General features: G+C 40.0%; 1 protein-coding gene across 19 annotated transcripts in view; it reads left to right on the forward strand.

The window, feature by feature from the left end:
• Tcf4 (transcription factor 4) overlaps positions 1-18,860 on the forward strand; it is a 336,672-nt gene that overhangs the window by 232,888 nt on the left and 84,924 nt on the right. For 2 of the 19 annotated variants that reach the window (XM_051163547.1, XM_051163544.1), the window contains exon 1: positions 13,324-13,731. The exons of 14 other annotated variants lie outside the window; for them this stretch is intronic. In XM_051163547.1, coding sequence (XP_051019504.1) covers positions 13,663-13,731 — 69 coding nt within the window. In that variant the 5' untranslated portion in view covers positions 13,324-13,662. Of the gene's footprint in view, positions 1-13,323; positions 13,732-13,938; positions 14,130-18,860 lie in introns of those variants that run through there. 3 more of the 19 variants (XM_051163543.1, XM_051163542.1, XM_051163545.1) reach the window with 3 other exon arrangements.

Below are 18,860 nucleotides of genomic sequence, written 5' to 3' on the forward strand. Positions count from 1 at the left end.
ATTTGCCGCTCACTTAAAGTAACCAAAAGGTTGCGCTGTTTCTTTCTCACTGACTGAGATTTCTTTTCTAAGCTGGGGGTCTCAGCCTATGAGTTTTAATGCTCCACTTAATCTATTTTTATTAGTCTTGCAACAATGTGATTGGAGATTCTGCCTAAAGCCCAGATCAGGTCCATCATAGAATGATTACTTATTGTAATCAATAGAAAACTTACATAATATAAATAAGAGTTATTCCAGAATAGTGTATTTATAAAATATTGTTTTACTGTGAGGAATGCTTTACATGAATAATTTTAGAAGATAATGCCCTTAATTATGTTTTTATTTGAATAAATAATTTGGGTGCTGTTCCTACTGTTACCATTTTATTTATGAAAAAATAATATATTAACAATTATGTAGAAAATGGAAATAGGTTTAGTCCTCACATATTGCTCTGCAAAATGGGTAAAATTAGCTAAGAAATACTTTTGAGATCAACCTAAATCAATACTTCCTGGTGCCAATTCCAGGTTTCAATTAATGCAAGTGGTTGTGAGTCTTAAGGAGGGCATGTAATTCCGTGGAGCCAATAGTTGGTGAACTCCAGGCAAAGTTATTCTGTGACTGTCCCTCACTTCATTGAAGCTACTAGGCACAGCTGTGTTTCCACCTCAACAACAGAGAGCAAAGCAATATTCCTTGGAAAATAAAGCTCATCTTCCTTTCAACTTTATGGAGACCTTGCAGCCTCCCAAAGAACAACAACAGTTGTAATCACAAGTTGAGATGGCAGAAACCAGATTAAGTGAATCACACAGGAGGGTGCTGTGGCGTGAGTCCCCTTCCACAGCAGCAGCATTGTGAATGCCGATGTGGTAAGCAGCTCGGCAGCATGGGCTGGATATGAAACGAAACACCTGTGCTTCATTCAGAGCAATGGAGGCGTGTCTAAAGATGCAGAAGAGAGTTGAGATGTTCTGTTTTTGCCGGACTTTGTTGCTGTTGTTGTTGTGGCAAAATCATAAATAATAAAGACAAAATATCTCAATCATGAAAAGTTATTTCATGCATTTTTTGATTCAAAATGATTAACAGTTTTGATTTTTTTTTTTAAGAAAAAAAATAAGAGTATAAAATGAGAGTTAAATGAAATTTGCATCTCTCCAGACAGCTGGGCATGTCAGGTTTAAGAGTTTGGCAATTTCCTTCCAAACATCTGATAATTAGGATTTATAGAGGCAACCTGTACAGTTCTGAAGTATTGTATTGCTGTTGGGTGTTTTCAGCTGTGACGTCAATAAGTTAAGAGACTTTCTACAAGACTAAGCCATAGAACAGTAGCTTGGTGGGGTGTTTGCTTTTTGCCATAACAATCCTTAGTGAGGGCTACTGAGAGTATATGGCTGTGTGTACACACTTCCTGTATGTTAGATAGATTGAGCTAGTAAGCCCTTGAGAGGAGTTATGCTCCTGTATATTCGTATCATGTTTGTCTTTACAAAATGTTACTACCGCTCTTGTATAATTCTAGTAAGAAGTTCTAGTTATAATTCCAGCAGAAAATACAGCAGAGAGATTAACTGGGAATGGATCATATAATTTTTTTTTATTATTATTATCAGAAGGTGTTTAAACTCCTCAAAAGCTAAGAAACTGTCATTAAGCAGTCAGTAGCTATGGATGTCACTGTTGCATATCATCATAAATCCACCAAGAATGGAATCCTCTCAAGGATCAGGTATTGTGTAAAAAAAAAATACAAGAAATAACAAATAATCATTACACCCCTACCAAGTGCTAGACTTCCATGTCAGTGGGCAACCATCATGAAGACCTAGGCAAAGATGATCTCAGTTGTCTTTACAAGCAAGCATGATTTTTATAATGTTTTAAAGAGGCCTAGCACCAGTAATGTTCATTGTAGACTAATAAATGCAGAGATTATATGACTCCTAAAAATCCAGTGATTGCAGTTACATCATAAATAATATAATCACATCTCCCATGGTAGCATACCATGCAACATAGAAGCAAAGCCAGCCATATGTCACAGTAATTATTGTTGGGTTTCTTTGTTAGCAGCATGTTTCTGTTTAACAATGAGACAAAATAACATGAATGTTTTTTTTTTTTTTTTTTTTTTTTTTTTTTTTTTTTTTTATCTATAATGCCTGGAATCTAGAGGATTCAAGTGTTTTGGCCAAAGAAACAAGCCAAAGTTAAATATATGAGAGTGATGTGTTCAAAATGTTTCTTCGTTGTTCCTCTCCACAACAAAGGGCAATAACATGCAGCCATGTGAGAAGAGGTGTCCCTCTAAGGGGACAGGTGTGGGATGGAATGCTTAAGGTAAGATCTAGATTAAATAAGGAGAGATGACCTGCCAAGAAACACTAAAGACTCCGTGAAATGAGCAGGAGTGTGCATCACACATGCTAAGTGACTTATCAGTGTCACCTCTCAAAGTGACAATGCATGTTTCCATATCATGTCTTTGGCATTTTGTTGGTACTATTAACTGTTGCACAGAAAAGAAGGCAGGTCAGGTCCTTCCAGCCCCCTTTGGTGATGGGGTGATGGTGAATGAGGGTTCTCTGCCAGCCCATCAAATACAACCTGCTTTACCTCTGTAGAACAGGCTCATTAATAGAAGTGAAAGACCTGACTTAGGAGATCAGTAATTAGAACATTTGACAGCTACTGGAATAGTTATCATGCTTGTGTGTTATCAATAAAAGTAGATGTGGTGCTCTTAATTTTTATTGGCTTTAATACTATGTTCTTTTTTTTTTTTTTTTTTTTTTTAAGAAGATATATTCTCAAATTGAAGCCACAGCTACTTAAGCTGTGTTTATCTGGCAAATCTTCTCTCTGAACTTGGATGCTTTTTTCATTTTCCTTTCCTTTCCTTTCCTTTCCTTTTCTCTTTTTTCTTTCTTTCTTTCTTTCCTTTTTTCTTTTTTTTCTTTCTTCTTTTTTGACGGGGTATGTAGCCTCAGTGGCTCTGGAACTCACTATATAGACCATGCTGACCTCAACTTACAGAGATCTGCTAGCTTCTCCCTCCCATGTTCTGAAACTAGATATGTATACAACTACACCCGGCAGTTTCTTTCTTTAAAAAAAAAAAAAACTTGCATTTCACTTATTCATTTATTCCATGCACATAACATGCTTTGCCTGTGAAGGTCAAGGGCAACGTTTATGAATTAGTTTTCTCCTTGTGCCATGTGAATTCTGGCAGTCAGGCTGAAAGCAGGTGCCGTCACCTGTATCTCTCCAGACCTCTGGACTTGATTTCTGTCATTGCGGAGAGAAGGGAAATGAATCTATGTTTTGTTTCTTTCTTTCTTCATCCGGTGAACAAATGTGTTAGAGGTCCATTTATGTGTCTGCGACATCGGCAGAGCCTTGATTTATTTACTAGCAGTTCATGTTATGCAATATTTGTGGACTAACACACTCATCCCAGAACTATCTGGAAATGTCCACCCATCACCAGAGCCGGCACACATCGTGGCCACAATCTGTTCCCTGAACATCACAGGGATGATCTGAGAGGCTCGACTTGGTGGGAGATGGAAGTGTCTTCCCATTGCTTTTGTACTCAGCCTGCTGAGTTCATCTTCCTGAGACTCTTTATTACGAGCACAGCAAAAGGTGTGTGATTTGGGGCATGGAGGGAGCTTTCAGCCCTAGGACAGTGAGTCCTGATAAAGAAGAAAACTGTAGATAAGCCCCGATCTCGTTCAGATTTCAAAAGCAAGTTAGAAATTCAGCAAGTGTTTACGGTTGTGTTTTCTGTACATTCTATGGCGGCTTGTCCAGTGAGGTCACGTGTACAGGTGGTAGGCAAGGAGAGCTCCACACACATGTTCTTCTGAAGAGCCAAACCTTTTAGGTTTGCTTAAGGGTTTTTGTTTTTGTTTTGTTTTGTTTTTCAGAGAGGGTTTCTCTGTGTAGCCCTGGCTGTCTTGGAACTTGCTCTGTAGACCAGGCTGGCCTCCAACTCATAGAGAAGACCTGCCTGCCCCTTGAGTGCTGGGATTAAAGGCATATGTGCCACCATGATTGCCCAGCATGAAAGTCTTTAAGTAACACAAGCACAGTCAACTTATTTTTTCCTTTTTCATATTTAATCATTTTCATTATAAAATAGATAAACATTTCATGCTTGAACTACTTTTCTATACAGAAATGTATAATTCTTAGGAAGGATTATAGAAAAAATACATGTTTTATGAGGTAAATATATATATTTTTTGATATCAAAGACATGAGAAACCACTAATTATATGCAACTTAGAATCGCTAATAACTCCGAAGGTACATGGTGTCTATACTAAATGGGTAAATCTGACAAATTCCCAAGTTTTTTTAGTCCCTCCCTTTCCATAGTCACATGTCCTTATGATGGCATTAAGGACATGTGGTAACCAGACATGACTTGCTGGGTCTGAAAGGATGTCAAAGTGTGTACCATATTCTGTAATAGAGGACTAAGGGTAAAAGAGTTGACCACTTATGCTGATGTTTTGGGGAATGAATGTATGTCAAGCAAAATAAAAGTAACTTTTCATGTCACAGATTGGGAAGCCATTTGTTACCATAATAATGCCAAGCTTGGAGGATGGCTCAGCAGTAAAGCCTAGTGACATGGGTTCAGTCCCTAGAATTTACATGGTGGTAGGAGAGAATAGTCTTTTATAAGTTGTCCACTACACACATGTACATGTGCGTGCACGCACGCACACATACACGCACCGACACACACACGCACGGACGGACACACACACACACACACACACACACACACACACTAAATAAATATAAAAGTAACTTTTAAAAGAGTCTACTAACCCCTTTTTAGTATGCACTTTTTCTTGTCCATAAAAAAAGAGAGGTAAAATCCCCACTGCATATTCCATTCTGTCAGGGCGGCCCTCACTCAACAGGCTCGCGTAAATTGATCTAGTGTTAAAAGTCAGCACATGGCAACATCGAACTTCTACTGAGCAATTTTTATTTTAACGTTATTTGTGTTAGATAAATGCTCATTCACTTGATTCAGTGTACTATGAGAGGCCCAGGGTTTTTCCTTAATCGTGCCTTAGCTATTACAAAACCTTTCTTCTGACATACTCGGGAGATTTGCCTGGAAGGTTGAGGAAGAGGATGCAAGACATCTCACCTGTGTTGTCATGGCCATACCTGGGCTTATGTGTAGAATGAGGACTTAAGACTGACAGAACCAAAGGTCACTTCCAGGCCACTTAGAGCTGAGGAGCACAGCATTTAAAACAGGGATGACTCACTGACCATTGTGACCCATTCCACTGCCCTTAGGGAGGCTAGCCATAATCTCTTCCTGTTTCCTCCTTCAAAATGCAGTCAACTCTAGCACAAAGTGATTATCTTCCAGTTACACAAAAGAGCATTTTAAGCAGAATCTTTATAAAACAGAAACATGAAGGAGCCACGTGAACGACAACATGATGTGGTCCTTGTACATTCTTCATTTTAAAGTTTTCTCGTTCTTATTACCTATATTTTTTATTACAGGCATTGTCAGAGATTGCCTCTACCGTATTTGCAAGTTGTTTGTTCTCTGTCCAGCAATTTGCTGTTCTACTTGCTCAATGATGTCAAACTATTAAATGTAATCAACAGAAACCTCAGGAAATTGCTAGAATTCCACTCCAGAGGGGGTTCACAAGCCCTAGACAATTAGTCTATTTTGAATGAAAATTACTTTCATTGTGATACTAGCCCCCCCCCCCCGCCCCATTATTGAGCAATGTGCTGGAAAGCCAAATATCTATTCGTAAGTTTTTTTAAAGTGTGTTGCTCTGTTGTTCATCCTGTGTACGAATTCCAATGAGCTTCATCAATCCAGTTTTAGTTAGGGAAAAAAAAGTTTTCAAAAGCAATTCTTTAACCTAACAAGTAGACAGACTCAGGATTTTCCTTTTAACTTGGGGGCATTTTTTTCAGCCTGTGCATCAGTACGAAGGAGCATACAGTCGTCTTCACATTTTATTTAATTCAGATTTGTGGTATGCCCTCAAGCTCTCAGTCTAGGAAGTGCGGCAATCTGAGTCGACTTCCTCAGCCTCTGTTTTCACATTGTCCAGTGTGATGCTTCCTCATTGTACCAAAATAGAAGCGGTTTGTTTGCATATGATGCTTAGAGACTGGCTATGGATCACACTGTGTTCAGACAAATGACTTAAAAACAAAACAAAACAAAGGACATTTTCTATACACCCAGGGGGAAGAGGCTGATGGCCCAGGGGGGGAAAAAAAGCAAAATGAATTTCCTCTCCTTAAAGAAGATGTCGTCTCTCAGTCTTCAGAAGCCTTGTTTGTGTTACCTCTCATGAATTCGCTTCATATTTGAGAGGCTTGCTGGTGTGTCCCAGTATTGAAATTACTCACACTTGTGTGACCTTGAGGAGATGAGGTATGAACAGGCATCCGAGGCCAGCCTACAGTTTCCGCCAGGATCTGACCCATCTGTGTCGTCTGGGCTTGCAAGCTGATGCCCAGCATTATCTTATTATTTGGTGGGTTAGCTCAGGCTGGCTCATCTGTAAGAAGAAAGGCATCCTACCGCTGGCTTAGTGAATTTCACAGCTGTTGAGATCTGGGATGTAAAAGAAAGGCATACTTAGGGAGTTCTTTACCACAGAAAGGTGAAGGAAGTAGAGGAGGGGGACGGTAAGTCCAGCCAGAAGACGTTCACACCGGAACTTGGTTTGCACCTTGGTCCTGCGTGCTGCTGTATGTTTCCTAAGTAACCTGTCGGTGCTGTTGCTAATAATACTACACAATGGATAGCGAGGCGCTTTTTTCCTGAGGAGGAAAAATGTAGCCCAGTGGTGTAAGTCAACATTTATGGAGCAAGTCTGGCTCAAAACAAACACCCTTCACAGCTTTCTTTAGTAATGTATGTGAAGTACTTACAATCAGTGTGGCTGCAAGCTATCTGTCCAGCCATGAAGAAAATAAATATTTGGTCATGTCATAAGCTATTTGAATGTCTACACAGGAACCCAAGCCATAAAAGAATCGAGTTGAAGATTACATAGGGACTCAGATCTAGGAAGCCACAGTAGAAAGCCAATTTCATAGTCTCTGCTACTGTTTTGATATATGTGCGTAGTAAAAGCTACTTCCAAACTAAACCTGAGTATCCAGTAGCCTATATTAATTTAAGATTATTATGCCATGAGAGCCTTTTCCTGTCACTGAAATGATTGTGATGGCTTTTACTTTATCTGAGAATTCTTTTTTTTTTTTTCCCCCGAGACAGGGTCTCTCTGTGCTGCCTTGGCTGTCCTGGATTCACTTTGTAGACCAGGCTGGCCTCGAACTCATATTGATCCACCTACTCTGCCTCCCAAGTGCTGGGATTAAAGGCGTGTGCCACCATGCCCGACTATCTGAGAATTCTTATGTATTTTATTTTTTGACATTCATTTCTTTATTGTGTGTGCATGCATATATGTATGTGTACCTGCCACAGTGTGTATGCTGAAGTCAGAGCACAGTTTGCAGAAATCGAGTTTCTCCAACATGTGAATACCAGGGATCACACTCAGGAAATCAGGCTGTTGTCTCGATCACTTATGTGCTGGGCCATCTTGCTAGCCCATATCCAAGAGTTATTAGTATCACATTTATTTATATTAAATAAATTCATTTTATCCTGAAAGAGTATTTATTTAAATATAGTCTCTTAATAGATGAGCTTAGTGGCTGAAGTTAGGATTCTAGTGAGGGAAAATTTTTAAAATTTTATTTTTATTATATTGTGTGCACACACACGTGTGTGTGTGTGTGTGTGTGTGTGTGTGTGTGTGTGTGTGTGTGTGTGTGTTGTGAGGGTGCACCTGAATGCAGAGGCTCACAGAGGCCGTAGGGTTTGGATCCACTGGAACTGTAGTTTCAGACAATGGTGAGCCACCTGAAGTAGGTGCTAGGAATGGAATTCAGCCCTCAAGTTGAGCAATATGTGCTTTTGACCACTGAGCAATCTCTGGAGCCCCCAAGAAAATATTTTTTAAAGTAGGACTCTTTATTGCTTTTTAAGAGCACATAGAATATTTTACATTCTAAACATCTCAATATCAAGACAGAAATAGATGTAGACAGTGGTTTACCAGAGTTCACTTCTCAATTGTAAAACTATCTCAGGTTATGGTCCTCCCAGCAAATGAGAAAAGACAGAAAGAGGGAGAGAGGTAGAGGTGGGGGTCAGTAAAGAGAGGGAGAGCGAGGGAGAGAGACTGACTGTTCATGTCTGTTTGTCTGAGATTCTCTGTATACCTAGCTCGTTATTTGGTAATTATGTCACCACGCCCAATAGAATTTTTGTCACTGCATTTTAATTTGGATATTAAACATTAACCCCTAATTACCATAAACCATCAGAGCTTATTCAATAATAGAGCAGTCCACGTGTAAGTAGTTAGGAAGTAAAGACCCACATCCACTTAGTTTAGGAGGTAAATTTCTCCTTTACAGTGACTCCTGCTGGAGAGCCAATGATATGAATCAGCTGCATTCACTAATGACCTGTTTTCTCAGTGGTTCTGCTTAGCTCAGATAAAGTCCTCCTACTTCTGTGGCAAGATTTGCTGCTCTAACTTTGGATATAGAAATTTTTTGGTTAAAGATACTTTTGAATCCTCAGGAGTCACCAGAAGTCAGTGTTAAATATCTCATGGCATATACATATTTCTCAGATTAACAGTCTCAAGTTTCTAGACTTAGTGTGATTAGGTTATCTGCTTGGTAATGAAGAGTTTAATTTGGCTTTGTAACTTTTTTCTTTTGCTTCCTTTTTAAAATTTTTATTTTATTTTTTCTTGTTTGTAAACTTCCAGGACCTAAGACCCTTCAGGGTGGTGCTTATTTTCTTGCAAGGAAGAAGCAGAGAGAGAAGAAATGCTCTCTCATTATAACACACAGCTGATCTGCCGAGAGAGAACTGTCTTCTCTCCTTTGAGCTGTAGAAGGAGTCAATTTTGACACAAAGGGTAAAGCTAGCACCCACATCTAAGGCGTCTGACTTGGCCAGGGCCCCTCTGCTGCAGAGTAGCAATGGTGTCAGTCTGATACTGATAGTGCAATCCTCCTGTGGGGGTGATAACTGTGTGCCATAACTTTGTTCACATTCTGATTTCGTTGGTTCCATTGATGCAGTCTCATTTTGGTTCATGAAACATCATCTAAGGCTTTTCAGTTTCAAGTCTCTGTCTTGAAAGGGAGAATGGAAATACCTCTCACAGGATACCTGCTGTAAAAATAAACAAGTGAAGGTCTCTGCTCTTTAAATTGTTTATCCTTGTAGGTGTATCAAGTACTGTCTTCTCATCAAGAAAATCAGTGGGAAAGATCTTTGCCAAATGTAGTTATTTTAAGTACAGTCTTTGGGGGAGGGTTGAAACAGAGTTTTTCTATATAGCCATGGCTGTCCTGGAACTCACTCTGTAGACCAGGCTGGCCTGGAACTCACCGAGATCCAAGTTCTGGGATTAAAGATGTGCACCACCACCACCCTGCTTATATACTGTCTTGGCTATTCATTTCTTGCTGTTAATCATTGGATTGATGGATATCTCCATCTTTCAATTCATGGTGTTTACCTAATTCCCCTACATAAAATGGACCAGCATTGAAGATAAATAATAAAGGGGCAAGGCTTCCAAATACACAAACTTTTCAGTCATCAGTAACTTAAACAAGGACATAGAGTTGTCATTTTCTACCAAGTTATATGATAGGGGCATGGCATGCCTTCCATGTGACTGTCATCCATCCATCCATCCATCCATCCATCCATCCATCCATCCATTGTTTACCTCATATTCAGAGCCACCCCACTTAGCAGACATGTATGTGTGTATAGGTTTATTTGATCTCTGCTGTTATATAAGTTTGCAGTTATTTTTCTGGGAGAATAGGATAGAATTGGCTTTAATGTGCTCTGTGGTTTGGAGTTTTGTTGTTTTGTTTTACTTGTAAAGGTTTGTTTCCCAAGTCTTTAAAATATATATGATTGTTCCTACTTGAATTAAAGTAGTAATCATTTGTCATAATTTTCATTGTGTGCAGGGGTCTGCTTGTACCACTTGGGTACACTGTCGTGTCTTTGTTAACTAGAGTGTTGACCTACCTGAGTCCGATTTGGACCTTAACTGGAAGCTGGGATCATTTGAAAAACGTTTGTGGAATGGATGCACGAATATATGAGCCAAGGCCAAGGGTCTGCTCTCAAGAACTACTCAAGGATTTGAGTAGTCACTTGTTCAGGGACGCAATTCGTTCACCCCACCCCCCAAGATCTTACTGAATATCTGTCTACCTTTCTGGGCATATTAAACAAAACAAAACCAGTAGTCAGTTTCCTGTGACATGTTTGTTGCAGGCACCAAATGTGCTTCACCTCAAGTGTATCCTATCAAAGAATAGGAAAAAAACTAAAAAACAAATTGTTAACTGGATTCTAGAAGAAAAAAGAAATGATATTGACATCTTTCAGTAATACGTTTATTTAAAAAATATTGATGGCTAGTTTCCTTATCTGCTGCATCCCCAATGATGCTTGGTACTTAAGGAACAGAGAGAGTGCTGGCCCACTGCTTAGCCTGGCTGTCATTCCAGTTATAAAAGGGGCCTTTTTGCTGAGCTCATGCTCATTAGATGTACACTGATGCAAACCAGTAGAAGGCCTGTTCAGGGTCCCTTATAAACTGGCTGCTTAAAATCCAGGCTTCTTTCAAAACTATTATCAAACACATGGGTTCTTGCACACAGCTTCAGCCGTTCTGTGCTCACTCCCCACGCATCACACTCAAAATTTCTCACGAACGATATTTCTGTCGCAAGGACAACTTCAAAGTCTGAGATTGAAGAACTGTCTCAGTTGACAAGGCACTGACTTGAGTTCTGTGACTGATATGTACTCCGAGGGCAGCTAACCGAAACCCACACACCACTGGAGGACAGTGCACCCCACCTCGCTGGGCATCATTCGTAAACAACTCTTCAAAGTTGTACGTCTTTATTAACCAATACAAAATATGGTCTTTTGAAATGTTAGAATCCTTTTTTTTTTTTTTTTTTTTTTTTTTTTTTGCTAATGAATCCTAAAAGCTTTGGCTGTAATCCTATTTTGTTTTTACTTCCACACACCAAACCAAAAGACCTTAAAGTCTATTTCACCTTATCAAGTTAAAATATTTAGTTGTACTCTTCTTAAAGAAACAAGACCCTCAATTTTAATACTATCAATTATAGCCCATCACATGGGCTATATGAGTTTATATGCAGTGAATGGAGAGTCATTTATGTATTTGCAAAGTGTGCAAGGAAAGAGATTTCATGTAGATAAAAAAAGATAATTATTTATGAAAATAGTCCAGGGCTCTTAGCAGCCACATCCAGAACATGAGGTAAGATCTAGAGATGGTCCCCTAAGTAAGGGGTTTCCATGAGAACAACACAGGACGGTTAATAATAAGCATACCTCACCTTCTCTCTCCAAATTCCAGCATCTCTGCAGCTTCTGGTTTTTTACACACTGTCCTCTGGTAGTGGACAGCCTGGCCTTGGGTATTAACTCTGAGGGTGGTTTAAAGGGTACAAATGGGATCCTGTCAGATTGACAACTAACTGTTCTAATGAGGAAAAAATCCTCAAAGCATGAAATTTGAATGAAATGTGTGATTATAATTCAAGTACTGTTTACACAAACCTCTGGGGACCTTTCGAATCAATGCAAAGCAAGTGAGTTAGACAAACCTCTGGGCCGTGTGTGTGTGTGTGTGTGTGTGTGTGTGTGTGTGTGTGTGTGTGTGTGTGTTTGAAACTTTCTACTCTTTGCTAAGGCTCTGCTCCTCAGTCCACTGCAGCTCCTCGTTGTCTATTAATACTGTATGTGTTTTGTTGCCATGTTGAGTTGTAAGGAAATAGGTGCTTTGCATTATTAAAGTTGACTCTGAAGAGTAGATGTGTGCTTGGTGGCATTTGCCTCGGCATATGCAAATGATTTAGTTTCATTTGGGATCAATTCCCAGAGGCCCTCCTTTCCTGTGATGCTCTGAATTTGGCAAGCTCAAGTCAGCCCATCTCCCCCCCCCTCACCCCCCAAGCTCTTTCTTTTTTTTTTTTTTCAAACTCCCCTTTTGTTAGTTGATGTATTTTTCAAAAGACAATAAAAATATCCCCGTTCTTGCTAGAAACCTTGCAATTCTATTGTTCGGTGGTGATCAATAAAGTGGAGAAAGGTTTCCGTTTTTTCTAAAGTTTAGTAAAATTTAAGTTTACAAAAACGTGCGTGGAACGCTTGTTAAATTATTTATGCAGAAATCAGGCTCCTGGGGTGAGACAAAACTCTGAAAACATGGTCTCTAAGGTGCTTTTTTAGGAATTGACAGCTGCGAGCTATTGGTAGATTCGGACTTAACCAATAAACTTGCCTGAGAACCCAGGGAAAAAAAAAAAAAACAAAAAACAAACAAGCTTAAGTTGCAGCTGGGTTCTCCATTGCCACAGCACTCCAGACTGCAGAGTGTGTGGGTTTGGGGTGCTCAGCCCCAAGGAGAGGAAGCTTGGCCTCCTGGCATCCAGCTAGCTCGCTTTTGACCACGCAGCCGGCTGCAGCGTGGCAAGGTGAAGTTCATCCGTGGGCTGCCACCCTCTCTAAGAGCCTGGGACTTGCACAGCCCTGGGCTGGCCGCTCCGTTACTCTGTTTCTTTCCGCAACCCGGTTTTGTAGGTTGTTGACCAAGCAGCCAGAAAACACTGCCCCCTCTCTCTGTTTGAGCGAGGTCAGAGACATGTTGGTTTTTTTTTTTTTTTTTTTCCTTCCTCCACTACGCTCCCCGCCTCCCCCCGAATCGAGTTCTCAGGCAGCTGCGTACAATGCTGGGAGCTAGCCAGCAGCAGAGACAGATGGCAGAGTTATTAGATGTGCATCGTACGATTCCCTTCCTGCCACTCGCTTTTTAATCAAATTAAAACAAAAAAGAAAGAGAGGGAGAGAGAGAGAGGGGGAGTCAATTAACCGCATTTGTATTCTGCGCAATAATGGACCCTGTTCCACTTTTACCCTAAGGCAGTTGAGTGGAAATTTTAGAGTAGAAAAGGGGTGCCTAAAACAAAAAAAGAGAGAAAAAGAGACAGAGATAGAGGAAGAGAAAGGGAGGGAGGGAGAGAGAGGGAGGGAGAGAGGAGAGGGGAGAGAGAGAGAGAGAGAGCGAGAGAGAGAGAGAGAGAGAGAGAGAGAGAGAGAGAGAGAGAGAGAGAGAGAGAGAGAGAGAGAGAGCGCAAGCGAGGTGAAGCCTGCAGGAATTTGTAGGAATCGGCATTATTTGAGGAACTGAACTGATAAAAACCCCTCGGAAAAGTTGAAGCGATCTCGAGTGCTCGGCTGCCGCGCTGCACAGGCCGGGCCGCCTTCCAGCCTGCGCGAACTTGAGCGTCTGACAGCAGCGCCGGGGCCTCCCCCGCCCGCCAGGAATGGTCTCTTCCTGCTTTGCATATTCACCACGCTTGGCCCGGCCATATGGGAAAATGCAACTGAAGGAATTGTTGTGAAAAAAGGGACAGCGAGTTTGAAATAAAAGTTGTTAGAGTGGTACTGACGAGAAAAAAGAATCCGAGGCCATGTACTGCGCATACACCATCCCGGGCATGGGCGGCAACTCTTTGATGTACTACTATAATGGGAAAGCGGTAAGCGAACTCGGGCTTTGAGGGGCATCGGGGACAAGTTTTATGGTCACAGGGATGAGCATTCTAGGCGGGGAGCATTGTTTTCGAAGTTGTGTAGGACTGCCGCATCTTTCTCGGTGCCTGAAATATTTATCGTCTGCAAGTCCTAGGATGCTAGTGTTGCCGCCTTCTTCCTTCTCCCCCAGTATAGAACCATCGATGCTTTTCAAAGCTTCTGAAAGTAGCTCCCTCCCAGAGAGAAAGTTTGCAGGCAGGTAAACTTATGAGACTGTACTATTTAAAAATAATAACAATTTAGAAAAGACTTTTGGCAAATTCTTTTTGCTTTCAAATGGTTGGAAGAAGCAGATTATGAAGAAAACTGAGAAAGCTCAAGTTAGCCTGAGAGAAAATTGGGGGTAAGTTTCTCTCCCGACTGAGGTTTTGTGCTATCTAAAGTCGTATTAAGTTGGAAACCATGGGTAGTGGAGAGGAGATAAAAGGTTAAAATAGACCAAAAACTTAAAACTGACACATCTGATGGAGTAGATTATATAAGCTTATTTTTTAAGCCAAAAAAGGAAAGGGGGGGGGGGTTTAAAGAATCCATTTGTGCATGGAACAATATTATAAGTTATTTGTGTTGTGTGGTTTTCTTCAAGCCCCCCCCCAACAGAAAAGCTTTATTTAAGTGGGGAAAAGTGTCTGGTATCTGTGTATAACCCCAGCAGAAGGTTTATACTTGCCATCTGGAGGTTTAGTTTATTATTTTTTTTCCTTTGCCTGGGCCCTCTGAAGGAAAAGGATTTCAGTGCTTTTAAAATTGGTATGTGGTGCTCTCAAAAAGACTTGGGCAACAGAGGAGCAAAACTTCATTTTAAAATAGTAAAGAATGGAGTTGGGTGAAACCAGCCATTGATGAACTGTTCTCATTTTGGACTTTGAACTTACATTTGGGTTGATCTTAATCCGAGTGGGATAGTTGGGCCAAAAGGAACCGGTCAAAGCTTTCACAAAGGCCAAGTTCAGCTGTACTGATTGGCACAGGCAAGTAAATGTGTGTGTGCGCTGCTATATGCACGCAAGCTTACACACACACACACACACACACACACACACACACACACACACACACAATGTATACAGATACATGAGCCTTTGGGAGTGCAGTTTTAGGAGTTTAACAATCATCCAATTGTATGAATGAGCCACTGTTGAATTATTATTACCTTTAATTTGAAATATGAGTAAATTCCCATGAGTTTATAAATATTATCCCTTTAATAATCCCTTCTTAAAGAATATCCCATGTAACTAGGACAATAGTTAAAGACAGTAAATAAAATAGGTGTTGAAGTAAATGGCTTGGGGTCTAAATTGGTCAGGGTTTAAATCTGTGATCTTAAATATTGGGCTTATCCAACTCATTTCCAAAAAGACTTGTGTCTGAATTGCAATTGTTGGGGTTGCTACTCAGCTAAGACTTTTGTATGCTGTCTCTTAGACATTCCCCTACACGCCGTAATTGGTACCAGTGAATTTTAAAGCACCTCTCCGGCAAACTTCATGTAGGATTGTAGCAGCAGAATCACATAGATGAGCAGGCAAAGGTGTCTGTGAAACAGTAAGATAAAGTGAAGGATTCTGTTGCCCTGTGCATTAAAAGATGATATGTTAGACATTGTATATTACGTGCATGTGCACGAAGACATTATATGTCACATTACGTGTTACCACAAATATAAGCTGTTGTGGTTTTTAACTTTAGGGGAACCAGTGATGTGAATTTTATATGTTAATTATTAGTTTTACATCTTACACAGCTGAATTGTCAAATTTTTAGTTAAGGCTTGGGCATTTTAATTTCCTTATGGCCCAAAGGAATTTTTTTAAGTATATATTCCATTCCCACAGCTTGCCAGTTGCATCTACCATAAGAAAATGCTGACTATGACATCATATCACTAATATGCCCGCGCAGTTGCCAAATATTTTGGTTGTTAGATTTTTTTTTTTTTTTTTTTGAGAGGATGGTACTCATAAAATCAAGATCACTCTGTCACAGGAAATGTATTTATAGGAACTGTTTTAAGACGTTTATTAAAAACAAATCTGGTGATGTGTATCTCTATTGATTCAAACACTAGAAAGAGAAAAATTGTACATAACATTATATTTAGAGATAGCCATGTAAAGCCTCAGCAGAAAACACTGGAAAGCATAGATGGCCACAGCACTTAGATTTAACTTTGTGACTCAGCCAGCAAAGTCCAGTTGTGTGTGTTCCTAAGCAGGGCCAGTTCTAGGCCATTTTCCCAAACACCCTCACGCATACCCTGGGGAAACGGATTTCTGTTTATTCTACAGTGTTTATTGTACTGGCTCTAGTTCTACGTTTAGCTGCATTTGGTTTGATGCCAGACATCTTGTGGAGATTGTATACGCCATGCATTAATTGTTCAACATGTCTTTGAAAGCGACTTTACCTTTCTTGAATTTTGTTTGTCTGGGCTCTGACCCTGTGTGTGTGTGTGTGTGTGTGTGTGTGTGTAAGAGAGAGAGAGAGAGAGAGAGAGAGAGAGAGAGAGAGAGAGTGCACTGTGTGTTCTAACCTGAACTGTTAAGCCTGGTCCTCTCTGTGGCAGAGGTTTTCCTCTGAAGACAACCCAGCATTGAGTTCCTTCTTTTTTTTTCCCCCAGTGACAAGTCAATTACTTGTTTAAATTCAGTTTGAACTCTCTGAACTGAGAGAGGCTAGAGGAAGCAGGTTTTTTTTTCCCTGTGAATAAACAAAAGAAGAAAAATGGAAAATCATTCCCAAACAGTGATGTGAGGTTGCAGCAACAGCACGGAACAGCCTGACAACTGTGACTACCTTCTTTTTGAACCAGCAAACACAGGGTTGGTAAAATCCGTGTTCCTTTCCCTGCGTAGCAAAAGAAACGCTTGAATCAATGATATTTTGGGACAAAGGAAAATGTAGAGGGGTTTCTGCTACCTTAAGATAGAAAATGTCCCTGTTACTCTGCCCGAATTGCTTCCACAGTTGCATGTGGGACAGTGATTGTCCTTGCGTATAGACTTCATGAAATAAGACCTTAAATAATCCTAACCCAAGAGCTACCAAAGAATAAATCATGAGTGTAAACGGGAGAGCCATTTGCAAAGCTCAGCTTTGCCTCAGGGGGTCAATGAACTTGGCCAAGTAGTTTTTGTGTGTGATTTTTCTGCCTATGCTGTAGCCTTACATGTAAGTGAATCCAGTCTCAGCTAAACGAAGATTGGGAGGAATTATTCTTCAACTGTTAGGAAAATGTTCCTGGCAGAGGAATGTTTCTTTCAAGCATTGTGAACTCAAGCTTATGTCAAATTGTGCCACTATCTGTCCTCATTCAGGCCATAAGAAGTCCTGGGCATTAGGGCATGACCTGCTCTCCCAAAGTTGGGGGTGGGGAGGGGGGAAGAATTCTAGCCCTAAATTTTGTTTTCTCGAAGGTTTATATGCTCACTGAATTAAAATTTTAATGAGTAATTATTTGGTCAAATTCCATATTGCTGAAAATATGGCAAATCTACGTAGATAAAATTCTGGCAAATGAAATTGAAAACAAAAGTGGCAAAATTTCTTCCTAATGGTAATTTCAGATCACACCATAGGCACTCGGCAGCGTGTGCATGTGTTAAGCCGTATAGGGAAACCTGTGATTATTCTAATTGCTCTTTTTGCTTCATACTAACAAGCTTCAAACCGTGTTTCCAACTAGTTGTTTTGAAATAGTTATTTGTCAAGTCATCAAATTTCAGAAGGCAAATGAGAGCAAGCTCCCCATGTTTATATTCCAAGGCTTGGTCATATTTATGCAGGCTTTTCATCTTCAGAAAGTTCAAAAGCGAAAATGAAGGCAAACTCTCTTCTGATACTAAGGCTGCCTAAACACAGAAACATCGGAATAACAGGACCTCTCATGTCTGAGTCGTTCTTGGATCAAAGTTCACCTATACATAAGTGACAGTCACAGCCAGCAAGCTTCATTTCCCAAGCCTAAGTGTGAAGTGTGCAGGCTTCGGCTCTTATGCATTTACTATGGAAAGTGGCAACATAAAAAGATTAATATTTTAATAGCCGCAGAAATAACATTGCTAAGTACATTTTTAATATGGCCCTTTGAAAAAAAAATCAAGGCTGGGTCAGTTACAGATAAGTAAGTACCAGGTTTTAAAGTATCCAGTGTGCAAATTGTAGTTGACATTTTAAAAGGTATTTCAAACAATTATTAGCTCATAATCCTGACTGTAAACAAGAGAAACTAGTATAAATGCATTTTAGTTAAAATATTGGTTTAGTTGCTAATACAGACAAAATATGCTTAGACCACAAACCTAATTATTTACCTGCCTACTAATCTTTTTTTAAAAAAATCACAAAAAGCGTGTAGGAAAATTTGTACATACATACATGCATATATATATATATATTTAATTCCTTAAAACAAAACTATGTTAATTTTTGTAGGTTTAATCTGGTAAATATTTACTAGATACTTAATCTTGAAATTGTAGATTCTTTAGCTACTTCTTGCTCAGCTGCCTCTGATTAAATTTCCAAAAAAATCCTTGCTTGAGATTCAGGGACGCCAGTTTGAACATTTTTGCCGGGAGGGTAATTTCTTAGGAAGAAAACATGTACATGGTTCACTTTGTTTAACCCCTGATTTCTGGAAGGTTTGAATGTTTTGACGCTAGGGAAGCATCCGGCTTCCAGCACTAGGTAATGGCGCTGTTTCAGGAGTTGGAAGGAAGGTGTCAGAGGAGGGGAAAGAGAGCTAGGGAAAGGAGTGATGGGTCAGGGGAAAACAAGACTAGCTGGCAGATATTGAAATACCTTTCCCGCTGATCAACAGGAAATTGTACTGGAGAGTTACATGCTTCCGGCCCCTCAGTACACTTGATTCACAGTATAATCCCAACTGTCTATTTTGCTGTTGCTCCTCCATTTTTAAAATTTTATTTTTATTTATTTATTTTGTAGTAAAATTGAGCAGCCACCATACAGGCTTGAGGACGATTTTTTTTTTTTTTTTCTCTATGCCTTACCAGTTAAATAGTCTGCAGGAACTGCAGACATTATCAGGTTTTCTAATTGTGAATGC

Source organism: Acomys russatus, chromosome 20, assembly GCF_903995435.1.
Source record: "Acomys russatus chromosome 20, mAcoRus1.1, whole genome shotgun sequence".
Lineage (NCBI taxonomy): Eukaryota > Metazoa > Chordata > Mammalia > Rodentia > Muridae > Acomys > Acomys russatus.